Consider the following 13540-nt stretch of genomic DNA (forward strand, 5'->3'; position numbering starts at 1 on the left):
AAAACAAAATTACCTAAATGAAGCTGTGCTTTGTGACGAACACGTCGGAAAACATTTAAAAACCGATAACCTGTATCCATATACGTATTATCTAAATAATTTGGCTAAAATAATAAGCAAATTGCTGCAATGCCGGAGAAGAGACTCCGAGTGGGCTTGTACGCGAACGCGTCCTAGCGTAATGACGCACAATTACCGACGTTCGTGTTTTTTTTGTTTTGTTTTTGTTTGCATTTTTAGTTCATATGAAAATAAATCCGTAGATTACATAGTTTCTAAATAAGTAGAGTAAAATGATTTTTAAAATCGATGATTTTCTTACAGCATTCTTTTGCGTAACATTTTACGTAAGGGAGCGTTACGTCAGCGTGTGTTTTACAGGCATGAGGCGCATACTCAGTACGATTATATTGAGACATATTTGCTTTATTGGAGGAAATCTGCCCTCTCGTGCCACTAGGATAGTAGGGCTGCCGCGCGTTTTTACCTCGAAATACTGCAGCGGAACCAGTATGGACCTGAGTAACATGAGGAAGAGGTACAAAGGAGATCTGGAGGTGAGAAACTGCTGAGTTACCTGCGTTGGGATACAGTGTATTGAGTCATGTAACTGAAGCCACTCTGTCAGTGCTGTGCAAATGCAAGGTCACGATATGAACCCAGAATTAGATGTGCAAAAAAAATACAGTGAGTGTGCACAGCTGGAATCTAATCTGGCTGCCATGGATAGAGTCTGTGACCAGATCCCACTGCGTTAAATGTTTCCGTATGGGTTGCGTCTTACTTCAGTGAAGTACCGGAGTACCTGGATAAAAAGCCACGCAGGCACATTGAGGTCATTGAGACTTAACACAGAAAAGCCCCAGGAGGTTCAAACCAGGGAAGTTAGTGCTGTGAGGGACACTGCTATCCTTGTATTTGTTTTTAAGCACGTTTCGTGTGAGATTCATATGAACTGATATCATTTAATGAAACACACACCCCTGAGTAGTACTGAAAAATGACCACAACAACAACAAAAAATTGATGAATGGTGTGCTGTCACCACCATTAAAATGGGACATCGTAGCTGTAGATGATGCCACACACTTTTATCCTTTGTCCCTCATCCCACATATTCAGATGATATCCCACATATTGGTTGGCTCTAGTATTTAAAACCATTACCCATAAAATCTGGCTTATATCTTCCCGGATAAAGTGCCAGTTAACAGTTTTTTTCACTTATCCCATGCTTAACAGGGAAAAGTGCAAGGGAAGTCACTACAAAGTCATGAGCTCTGCAGATTTCTGCAGGATATGATGTATAGAAACTACCAAAAAGAGAAGGAAAAACTACTGAGTGGGTCAAGCCTGTGAAATAATATGGATTTAAGAATACTATCAAGCAAAAATCTTCCTTTTATTCTTATTGTTTGGAAAGTTGCATTCAGATAAAAGGCTGTGTAATTATTGTCCCACACAAATTTACTTTTAGGAAGTTTGCATCTGGTCACGCTGTATACAGCTGGAGAAAGCAGGTGTTCCCCAGATGTTTCACACCTCAGCTTTGACCTCTAAATAGGACATATTTCTCTGGCATGTTTAAAAGTGATAAACACAATTGAATAATTAATTAAATCGTAATTATACTGCCTACAGCCTGTACTCACTATAATCCAAAAGCATCAGTGAATCATTTGAATCCTGCATTATGTAAAAGTGGCTGTTTTCCTGTGTTTTTTTACATCTGTATCGGTTGTTTTGTTTCCAGTGCTTTGAGGAGAGTCAGCTCGTGTCTCTCGACCCCATCAAGCAGTTTGGAAACTGGTTTGATGAAGCCACCAAGTGTCCTGAAATAGGAGAGTCCAATGCTATGTGCCTCGCCACTGCCACCAAGTAAGAAACGCTGCCCCCCGAACAGATTGGAGCTGATTTCTTTTCACAGTTTTGTACAATTAATCGTATCTGTTGTGTACTCAGGGATGGACGTCCGTCCGCTCGCATGGTCCTCCTGAAAGGTTACAGCAGTGAAGGTTTCCGTTTCTTCACCAACTATGAGAGCAGAAAGGGCTGCGAGCTGGTAAGAAGCATCTTTATCGCTGACTCTGTCAGCAGCCGTCTACATCCATGCTCTGCTTCTTTTGCCCTCAGGTGGTTTTGAATAAATGTGTAATTCTTCCTGTTTCCTGTGTTATTGTCTCACAGATAGTGCATTACTGTGTTTAAATGCTATTATTGAGTCCAGCTCTTTTGCTTTTATCAATAATGTATTTCTTAAGCGAGTAGTTAGCAGGCACAAAAAATTACAAATCAACATCTGTATCAGTCATACAAACAAAAATGGCACCAATTCACTGGTTTGAGCTTTGGAAATACATTTCTATGACTTTGGGGACAATAAACTCTTTATCTTTGGATTTTTGCCCATAATTTATGCAGAACACGTTATCAAGCCATTTCTTTGCTTTAGAGTTTCAAAGGGTTTTTGATGCCTTCATGAGCCAAGGCTGAGATGGTTTTAGCGCGCACAGACGAGGGATAGTGGATATAATGGACAAAATATAATGACTATGGAGCTGCCAGGCAGGAAGAAGAGAAGAAGACCACACAGAAGGTTCATGTTAGATGCCAGTTATAGGGTGAGATGGAAGCAGGTGATCCACTGATTTTAGACATCTTTAAAAAAAACATTTGAAAATGCATTTTTATTCTTTGGCTTTTACTGATACTTTTACTGATAAGTACATATTGCTTTCTGAAGACTTTGTTTTTATTATTCTAAATAAAAATTATATCGCGGGAATTTTTTATTCATCAGGTTTCAAATGTTTTGCATGAATTTTGATATGCATTGTCTCCTTTTTGTCTTAAATCAAATACTGACACTTGTCGCCCCTTGTTGATAAAGTCTGCCTCCATCTCACCCTGTGTCCAGCATCCTCCACTGTCACAACAACCCTATGCATGTCCTCCTTCACTTCATCCATGAATCTTTAAGGCTTCTTCCGTGTTGTCGGGTCCTCTGATCACTTTCTTCTCCACAGGAGAGCAATCCGCATGCATGCCTGGTCTTCTACTGGGAACCACTGAACAGACAGGTGCAGAAACCTTAATTTTACTATTACGTTTTAATATTACGTTCTTCTTTAAACTTTTTATTTTCATAGTAAATGTAAGTTAAATTTAATTTTGATTTTCAGATTCGCATTGAAGGCACCGTGGAGCGGATCCCCTACCAGAGCTCCTGCGATTATTTCCACTCCCGGCCAAAGAGCAGCCAGGTCGGCGCTGTCGTGAGCCGACAAAGCACTACTGTGCCTAACAGAGATGTAAGCGCCGAAGCTGCTCCACCTGCACGTTGTAGGTAATGCGTACAATGTCTAAGTCTCAGTTTTCACAATTTCTTTCAGTATCTGAGGCAGAAAAATGCAGAACTGGAGGAGAAGTACAAGGACACAGAGGTGCCTATGCCTGATTACTGGTAAACCTTTGCTCTTAATTAAAGTTAATAACATGTTGGTACGGCTTCTTAAAGCTTTTTCGGTTCGTTGCCTTTAACTGTCCCATGATTTTCTTTTCCAATAGGGGCGGCTACATCGTAAAGCCTTTTTCAATAGAGTTCTGGCAGGGACAGACAAACAGACTTCACGACCGCATCGTCTTCACCAAGCTGAAGGACGGAGAGTCCGAGCTGGGAGAGTTTCAGCACGCTGCAGAGGGAGGCTGGGTGTACCAGCGACTGTCCCCATGAGGAGCATCAGCAGGCTGTGAAATAAAGGAGAGGACATGTTTCATCTCGACTATCACTGATTTAAAAAGATCACCATCTTTACCTCACATTAATAACCTTGCATAGGTGCTGTTGTGCGCAGTTTATCAACAAGCCAAATGTCACTGTGCTGTTTTTGAGGTGAACCATGTGTGCTAAGTGGATAAGTGGAGCAGCGTGGCACAATCTGACTGTGCAACTTTTGAGTTTTCCATGCTTTGTAATGGAAAAAGGGCACTGGCCTGAAAAAGTGGAGCAAACTTTACCCACTCAAAATAATGATTAACAGTATGGCTGTGGTTGTTTAACAGTGCAGTCGTTGACCTTCTAGGACATGAAAACTGTTTCTTATTTCTTAAAAATTACAATCTGTTCCACTCATCAACACTTAGCTGCTGTTCTTCTCCATTGGTGTGATTATTTCTGTACAGGTGTGTAGTTTTCTAAAGAAAATATGGAAAATTGAGACAATTGCTTGAGAAAGAAAGAAAAGTGTGACTGTTTTGCTAATTATGGATTCAGAACATCATCTTTGGCCATAACCTGAACAATAAATATAAAAATGAATTTAGAGGCTTTTATATGGGGAATATGAGAGCATGCTCAATGTGTCATCTTAGAATTTATGACAAAGAGAGCTTGTTCCTCATGAGAAAACTAATATTTGTTTCAAATTCATTGTTGTCTCTAGACAGAGTTTACTGCCTCAGTCGTGTTAGCAACTCGTGAAAAAATCACAAGTCTGTTAACTGAACAACTAAAGTATATTTTTCTTCTAATTGGTGACAAATATGATTTTACACTTACAAATGGAAAATATGTGACCTGTACTGGTGGTTAACTTAATTTAAATTGATTGTATCAGGCTTAAATCTATGGCAGTGACTGCCTTTTAATAGTGAGATTAAAAGAGCACGTGATGTCATTTGTGCCAACTGTTGTGTGTCCTGTATTGTTTGAGGATGAAATTGTGGTATATAGCTTGAAGTAACTGTGGGAAAATAGCTATTAATAAAGTTTTAATTTGTAACTGAGGACAGAGTGTGCGTTTGACCAGCAGATGTCAGTAGCACAGCTAACACAAACACCAAGATTCAGCGAAACACGATCACTCAGAATCACTAGAAACATGCAATATTCTCATGGATTAACTGTTGACTTGTGGATTTCTGTGAATCACTCGATGATATCTGTCATTTTCTCAGCTAACAGCAGGGCAGCTCCACTACAAAATGCAGAAGCAGACCACAGGGTGTCAAATATCACCCTGAACAGGCTGAACAGCTCACTAACCCCAAAGAACGACCTCACCAAGATCATCGCGTTTAAACAGGCCACCATCTGCATGTTAAAAGCTCTCCTCGCTGTAGACTCCAGCACAAACAGAAGAAAATCTTACATGTTAACAACTTTTATATTTATTACAAACAAAAAAGCATCTCAGAAAAAAATTACAGACAGCATTTCTTGTTGTTGATGTGTCACATGCAATGGCTGCAGGAGTTATTTGGACAGTTAAACCAACAAAACAGCATGAAGTTATTTCACAATGACATAAACAGATATTTGATTCGTACAAAAGCACAATTAGCATACCCAAGTCATGTTTTCTGATATGATTGTATCCATAAACTGTACCGCGGTCACCTGGGGCAACCTCCAGGCTCGAAAAATAAAGCCAAAACCTGCAGTTCCTCTAAAAGCCTGGCTCCAGATATGAGTCAGTCTGAATTTACAGCTTGAATTTTGTCCCTGTAGCTAATTCCCCCCTTAACAGCAACTATGAGAGGATGATTTTCTTTTAAAGAACTGACTTTTTTAAAGCATATTAAGGCTTAAAGCTTGCATTATTACGGTTGTGGCTGGAGTGACAGACATTGATATAGGCAACTGTAGCTTGCCATGTACATTTCAAAACATCTAAACCATGTTGGTGCCTTTTAGAGCATTTTAAAGGAATTTCTGCCACTTTTCTTCCTGTGTGATCAGCTGTACTGACCGATACTGAACATTATCGAAACTCTGCGGTTTATGACTGCACCTATCTAATCAGGCTTTCTAGGGCTAGCTGATAATTTAGAACTCCACCCTCTTATCCAACTTCTACATCCAAGGAAACCAACGTGAATTTAGATGTTTTCATATGTGAAACATGAGAGCATTTTTCAGGGTGTCAACTTAGAATTCATGACAATGAGAGCTGTAATTTGCACATGTATTCCTCACAAGTAAACGTTTAATATTTGTGGCTGCAAAATATGTTGTCAAACTGACTGTTGCCTCGAGAAAAAGTTGACATTGTTGCATGTTTGGATGACAAGATCAACATGGTGATCGTTAATGGTTACATTAATCTTTCATATACAATCTATAATTTTCATTTAAGAACATGTGGAAACAAGGATGGACGAAAGATGTTTGTCCTTCCCCGTTTGGGGATATTTTACTTGACAAGTGTATATAGATATATAAATAAATACATTTACTTTAACATTTTGTTTCTTAGAGCTGAGAAATTCAAGTCTTTTCAATGATGACTTGATACTTTTGGGGGCCTTTATATTTGAAAGCATCCACCATAATGTTTCAGATGTAATCAGTGACGTCAAGTCTTTGGTCATAAAAATGTAATAAAAATTTCCTTTGACATTTAACAAAACATAAAAACCTGAAACATAACATTACATCTACAACATTAAAAAATGAAAACTTAAATGACACCAATGTTACATTTGAATCATGAGGCGAGAATTCCCCAAATTTTCCTTCATGTCATTTTTGAAAATATAAAACAACAGCGTGAGCACAAGGAAGTATATATAAAAGTTAAAAGACAGAAAATCTGGAGAAAAATGTGTCCAGGACTGTGTTTAGTTCCCGTCTGCCGGGTGGATGTTTAAATTTTGACACCTCGTTGTTTATTTAAGTGTCTTTTTTCTTGTGTTTTCCTGTGTGTGGTGAATAGTAGCACAGTAGTAGTACATGTAGGACAACATGGTGGTGTTTGCATACATTCAAGCCATCTTTGAAGCTTCTTATGTGTATATGACACATTACTGATCAAGTATGTGCATTTTCTGTGCTATTTCTCTGTCTTCTTTTTATGATTCTCTTGACTGAGGTTGTTGTCTGCAAACAGATTTGGGTTCTCGGCCAGCGTGACGCGGACCCTCTTCTTCTCCTTGTAGCGGCCGGAGTTGGAGACCTTGACGTGGCGTCCTTTGGTGGCAGATTTATCGACGATTTTCTCCAGTTTGGCATTCAACTGGCTGTCCAGTTCTGGAGAGCCGTTACTACTTGGGTGGTCTTTGTTCCCAGTGTTACTGCCATGCTCTGCTGGGATTTCATACAGAACCTTGGATTCAGACTTCTTCTTGCGTGAGAAGGTCAGCCTCCACCAGCTTGAGTCAGCCATGGCACCAACAGAGACTGGAGGATCGACCTGTAAAGTTCAGAGATCTTAGCGTGTGGTGAGCAATAGCAAAGAATTCTAGGTAAATAAAGTGTTTTAGCATTACTTTGTACACTTCAAAACAGCATTTATTCTGTCAGTTTTAATGCAGACATGTTAGTCAGTCTTTATCTATACAAAAAGTCTTTTTATTTCCATCTATAAATGCATATCTAAATGTAGTCAGGAAAGGGTCTAGGCCACAAAAAAACTACAGTATGTACAGCTAGATCAAAACTTGGTAGAATTTTGAAATATACCGAGTCTCTTTATCACTATCATTTGACCAGAGGAAGATTTGAAACCAGTCAAACATTTACATTTATTCATACCTGGTCAACAATATAAATAAGAGCTTTGTAGTGTTACGAATCAACTGAATAGCCAAGTATTTATGAAACTTTAATGTATCACTTGCAACCAGTTTTAATTTAAAGGTCTGAAATCATGAAAGGCTAAGCTGGAGAAAGTTTGGTAGTGGCAGTCAAGACAGCATCATCAGCATAAAAATGTACATTACACTTCTGAGTGGGAAATTACACTGAATAAATGCACTTTGAAAGTAATTAACAGTGGGCCCGGTGTTGATCCCTGAGAGACGCCATTATCAGCCATGTTTTTTCTGTCAAATTGTTTTTGCTAACGTCAATAAAATTCAGGTTTTAATATAAAAATACAAAACATTGGATTAGATTATCATAACTCAAAATGTACTTTAAGAAGTAATTCAGTAGTTTGTATAAAATAAACTCCAGTTCCACTTACTTGTTTTTTTTTCCATTTTGAATTAATTAAAATAATTTAAAGGTGATTTTATGTGGTAAATTGCAAAGCCTCGTACACAGAGGTGGCCTAAAGTTTTACAAGGCCTTAAGCAGGATTTGATTAAAGGCCCTCAGCCACCCACGTCAGCAAAGCCACTATTAGCTATATTGCCCTTGCCAAACCATTTCTGCATTACGCATCTAACACAACAATTCTAATGGCTTAGTTATTCTGTGCTGGAAAGAAATACAATAAACAAGCAGATGATGATTTTTAAAACAAGTTCACTGTTTAAATTTTTTTTAAATTGTGCAAAAGGGCAGCACAGTCACAAAGAATTTACCGCAGACCGAAATATTATTTTATGTAACAGCGCAAATTTAAAAACAGTGTTAAATAAATTAAATGGAAACTAACTGTCTAGAGAGTAAAAATAGGTTAACACTGTAATTGCTGTTTCCATACAATATCCCCTGAGCTCACCACCCCTTGACATTTCTGTTATTGTTGTTATTGTTAGTGAATGTTAATAATAAATAACTTGCAAAAGCTCAGCGCTCACAGTGAATGATTAAACCGGTCAGTTAACATATTTATTAAATTAATTGGGGGCCCTCTGCTGATGTGGGGGCCCCCAAGCAGCTGCTTCTGTGTGAATTTTGAGTGTTGTCTATGCTGCTGCGCTTGTTTCCCCAGGTAGCTCTGGTTTCTCCTGCTATTGAAAAACATGTTAAATTAGTACCACCTCTATTGCCCCAGGGCATTCTCCTTTAATCTCAGCAGTTTTGCTTCCGGGTTTAATAAAGATTAAAGCAATGATATTACAGTGTAGGAAAACCCAGAGATTTGCAACAGTCATTTATGGATGTTAGTTAAATTTATACATGCTCTGCCACACTTCATTGTTTTATATTTGTTCCTCTGTGTTTTAGTTCATTTGCTCAGGATGTCCTTTATTTACATTCATGCGAGAACAGCAAAGCTGTAAAACTGTGACTGAAGTTCTTTGATAAGAACTTTAATTGATCTGAAGTTAAATTATACATATAGCATGTAATCAAAAGATTTAAATTCTGAAATTCATTTATAAGGTTTTTAAAGGGAAAATGCATTAATATTTGAAGTTCTGCTAACTTACAATAACTATAGCTCCAATTACTTACATTTAATGTCAAAAAGTAGATGCAAATTTTTCACTTGTACAAATTTTCTGCTGCAGATTTGCATTCAAATTAATCTCAGTCTGCACTGAACATCATGCCTTTAATGTTATATCATTCTCTCATTGTTGGTGAACCAGTTCAAAAAGACAAACAACACTGTTTACTCCGCTGCTCTGTGCAGGACTAGTTTGTAGAAAGCAGACGATACTACGGCTGGCTTACTTCATCCAGTGCACATCTCCGTGATTACGAGGTGTAACCCAATGGGGGAGCAACACCTGACACTCTGCTCTCAGCTGATAAATTAATGATTATCTGCACAGGATCCTCTATCGCTCGCATGTGATCTGATATAAAGTCAGGAAAGCAAATACTGGGGAAGCAAGCTGTCGTCCCGATGCTGAACCAGGAGTTTGGAAACGTGTTACATAATGACAAAGGGTGTCTTTCTGTTGTTCACTTAAGAATCACAACATGACCAAAAGCCTCTGGGTTTTCTCATCAAGTGATATCATCTGTATTATTTCAGGTGTATGGATACATACACAGGTAACGATAACAGAATAATACACCCAGGTCTCTGTGGTCCTCGGTCACCTGGTAACCAAACAGGTCAAATAACTTCCTTATGGAGCAATCGCTGACTCTTTCATGCCAACTCTTTTATCGTATCAAAGAGGTCATAAACATGTTCATGGGTCGGATCATGCCTTACATAAATCATCTTGAATACACACAGAAAATATGTTTTGTGTCTTTATTTTTCTATTTCTTCCACCTTCTTTTAATATATTCTTATGTCTGTAAAGAATATACACTTACAGCCACTTTATTAGGTGCACCTGCTCAGCTTCTCCTAAACCTCAGTATCTAATCAGCCAATCACATGGCAGCATTTAGACTTGGTCACGATGACCATAATCAGAATTGGAAGGAAAGGTGATTCAAGTGACACTGAACGTGGAATGGTTGCTGGTGCCAGATGGGCTGATCTGAGTTTCTCAGAAACTGCTGATCAGCTGGGATTTTCCCACATAATTAAAATCCCTATGATGTCAGAGGGCAAAGGATGACCAGACTGCTTTGAGCTGATAGGAAGAAAACAGAAACTCAAATGGCCACTTCCTACAGCCAAAGTATGCAGAAGAGCATCTCTGATTATGTAACATGTTAAACCTTGAAGCAGATAGGATACAGCAGCAGAAGACCACACGGGGTAACGCTGCTGTCAGCTAAGAACAGGAAACTGAGGCTACAGTTAACAAGGGATCCCCAAAACTGCAAAACAGAAGACTGGAAAATCTTTGCCTGGTCTGATGAGTCTTAATTTCTGCAGCAAAATTAGTCTATCAATGGCTCAGGCTGCCGGAGGTGTAATGCTGTGGGTGATATTTTCTTGGCATATTTTGGGCCTCTTGGTAACAACTGAGCATTGTTTAAAAGCCAAAGCCTGCTTGAATATTGCTGCTGGTTGTTGGAAGATGATAACGCACCATGTCACAAAGCTCAAATGATGTCAAACGTCACCAGTTCTCAATCTATTAGAGCATCTTTGAGATGCAATGGTGCAGGAGATTCACATCATGGATGTGCAGCAACTGTGTGATGCTGTCATGTCAACATGAACCAAAATCTCTGAGGAATATTTTTATTATTATTTTACTGCATTTAACTGCAGGCGTGTTTGCTTGGCTTTACAGTTTTCAAATTGATCCTTTGCTTGACAGAAAGCTAACCTGCAACTGTTCTGATGGTTTATTTCCAAGTAAAACTGCCAAAATACAAAAAGTCAGAAATTACTTTACATATTTTAAACTGAATTTTGTAAGTTTCACGTTTAAAGCAGTGCATCATGTCCTCAAAACCACAAAATAAGCTGTGAACTTGTAAATAATAGCATTTTTACTGTAGTTGTAAGCACAATCAGTGAGACTATTATGGTAAGTCCAGCTCTGAGGTCTTTTTATTTTAGTTTTACCAGAATTTAGAGGAATTTTGTTGAGCTACTTTACTAAAGCGGGGACCAAATAGATTCAATGAAAACGTGAATGTGCGATAAACACATAGTGAGCAGTTTATTAAGTATTTTAGATTAACCCCACCTCTCTCTGCAACATTTAAAACTTAAACTTGAAGGTTGGGATGAAACATTTAAAAAAAGTGTTTAGATAAAAGCGTGGCTCATAAACCAGATTTTATGACTTTCACAAACACAGCCATATCGCTCTCTTTTATGATGGCTGACAGGAAGTCAGGCCCTTTGGTGTGGTTATTTTATCATGTAGCACCTATGCAAATAAAGAGTCTATGCACTTTGAAGAAACACTCGTCCTACTCTTATCTGACCCATGTGATGTTTGGCAAATGGCACGAACGAAGAGTGCAAAGGTTCTTTGATTTTAAGTTTTGGAAACAGCAATGCAGGCACCTTTTACATTTATTCCTCTGGACCCGGGGTTGCTCTTTGCTTAATAACCTGGGTGTGTGGTTTTCACAGATGCTCAGGTAACAGATAGTTGCTCACCAAGAAGAGCTTTTACAAGGGTCTGAACCACTTCAATGTGTTTACTTGGGTTTCCATAGCTTCTTTTATGTCACATTCCTCAGATTTTAGCATTTTTTCTCTCTGTTTCATCATCTGTTTGTTTATTCCTACACAAAAAGGACAGGTTTCTTCATAGCAAACATTTACAGAGCATTTGCATAATTTTCTTGACTCTCCATCAAAACAGCTTCTACAAGACAGAATACCTTCTCGGCACTTTCACACCATGTTAAGTAAGACAGCTTGTCGATATGCACACATATTTCCAAAAGAATGCCGTGTTTGACTTAGATATGACCTTTGAGACAAAAACTCCTGTTGACACAAAGGAGGCCCTCCATTTTAATAAGTTACCATGTATTCTGTTATGTGTGGGTGAGCCGCCCAAGCAAAGCCTCAGAGATCACAGCAGGAACTGTGGCGCACAATCAGAAATCACTAACGACCTGCAAAGTCTTTGAAAAGAATAACTTTTGAGCCGCAGAAAGACAGAGAGGAGCCTCCAAGGGCACCGAGGGCTTTGCTGCCCTCGTAACTTAAACTGAAGGTTCACTAGATTCTCAGGTTTCATCCCTTGTACCAGACTTGCTGTTGACCCCTAGCAGCAAAGTTTTTTTGGCTCGTCTGATTATTTCCATTAATAAAAATGTCTTTTAGTCATTTGTTCCAGAGGCCTTCCTGCCTTCTCAAAGGTCACAAAAATCCACAGGCTGATTGAATTGTAAACTTCACACAGGTGCAAAGTCCAAAAAGGTTAATTTGTGACTGTAGCTCTTTTATGACTTAGTGTTATTCTAACCAGCTCAAACATGACAAATAAAATCATGTTAAAACATATCTGCACTATGTTATTTAGCATGCATAGTAACCCTGTGGGCCTCCTAATATTTTCTGATGTAAGATAATGCATTAGTGTCTCCTTCAGGCTTCAACCCTTTTTAATTATTCAATTAACTGTCTTTAAAAACAGTGGCAAAGGTCAAAATGTGTCACAGTTTGTCCAGCTCAAGCTGATTTCTTCCAATGTTTTCTTCTGTAAATCAAAAGCTCTCAAACTCTGAATTTGTTTGATATAAGACAAGTAAAAACCCCAAGTTTTCACTTTTGAGAGGCTGAAATCATCGAAAGTCAGGCCTCTTTTCCAAAGAATTTTACTTCAGCCATAATTTGACTGTTAAAACACAGCACTCACCTCAAGTTACCCAAGCTAATGTCTCCATATTTATTGTTTTTGTCCCTGAAAAACTCAAAAATATCCAGTTTGCATCTACATACTGTGAAAAACTAAAGTCGTTTCTCCAACTTAAGGATCTAGAAACAAAAAACTTTTGACATTTTCACTTGGAAATTTGACTTTAGCTGTTGTTTGGCTATACAAATACAGTACTGCAGTTCTAATATGTTGATCAGGGTTGCTGAGCTGTGGAAATACCAGCGAAAAAGATGGAAGTAGCATGTTGATTTTTGTAATTAGAGTTAAATGTGTATTTCTTGCACAGATAAAAGTCTAGTTTCCACTGCAGTTCATTGGAGGCTTTCAGGTGCGCTCGTTCTCTTACCTTGTTCACAGTGTGCTGGCTGAAAGGGGACTCTCTCACATGCGACACTGTCTCACCATGCTTACAAACTTTCTATCTCCTCTCTTTGTTTTTCTGTGGAATCTTTTTCCTCTCCTCAGGTGAGCGTGCACAGGTGCAGCATCTCTCTCCCTCTGCCTCTCCCTCTTACCTTGTCCCTCTGCACTCCTCTTTAGCACACACCCTCCTCAAACACACACATACACACACACCTAGAGCCCGCCCAGCTGAGTGCATGACTGAGTAAATGTTGCAGCCATGTGATTTTCAGCTCAGTCCCATATCAAG

At 38.7% G+C, this 13540-nt stretch overlaps 2 protein-coding genes across 2 annotated transcripts; one reads left to right on the forward strand and one right to left on the reverse strand.

Moving 5' to 3' along the window:
- The first annotated feature begins 191 nt into the window (after positions 1-191).
- On the forward strand, positions 192-4776 carry pnpo (pyridoxamine 5'-phosphate oxidase). The gene is made up of 7 exons (XM_080873379.1): positions 192-557; positions 1754-1878; positions 1963-2062; positions 3027-3080; positions 3183-3311; positions 3393-3463; positions 3568-4776. The coding sequence occupies exons 1-7, from the start codon at positions 294-296 to the stop codon at positions 3731-3733; spliced, it is 909 nt and encodes a 302-aa protein (XP_080729505.1). The 5' UTR covers positions 192-293; the 3' UTR covers positions 3734-4776.
- Positions 4777-5172: 396 nt separating this feature from the next.
- On the reverse strand, positions 5173-13404 carry prr15lb (proline rich 15 like b). The gene is made up of 2 exons (XM_080873424.1): positions 13235-13404; positions 5173-7193 (listed from the first exon to the last, which is right to left on the reverse strand). Exon 2 carries the CDS (start codon positions 7164-7166, stop codon positions 6834-6836), a length of 333 nt encoding a protein of 110 aa, XP_080729550.1. The 5' UTR covers positions 7167-7193; positions 13235-13404; the 3' UTR covers positions 5173-6833.
- Between the last annotated feature and the right edge of the window lie 136 nt (positions 13405-13540).

The sequence above is a fragment of the Rhamphochromis sp. 'chilingali' genome (genome assembly GCF_963969265.1).
Source record: "Rhamphochromis sp. 'chilingali' genome assembly, chromosome: 22".
Lineage (NCBI taxonomy): Eukaryota > Metazoa > Chordata > Actinopteri > Cichliformes > Cichlidae > Rhamphochromis > Rhamphochromis sp. 'chilingali'.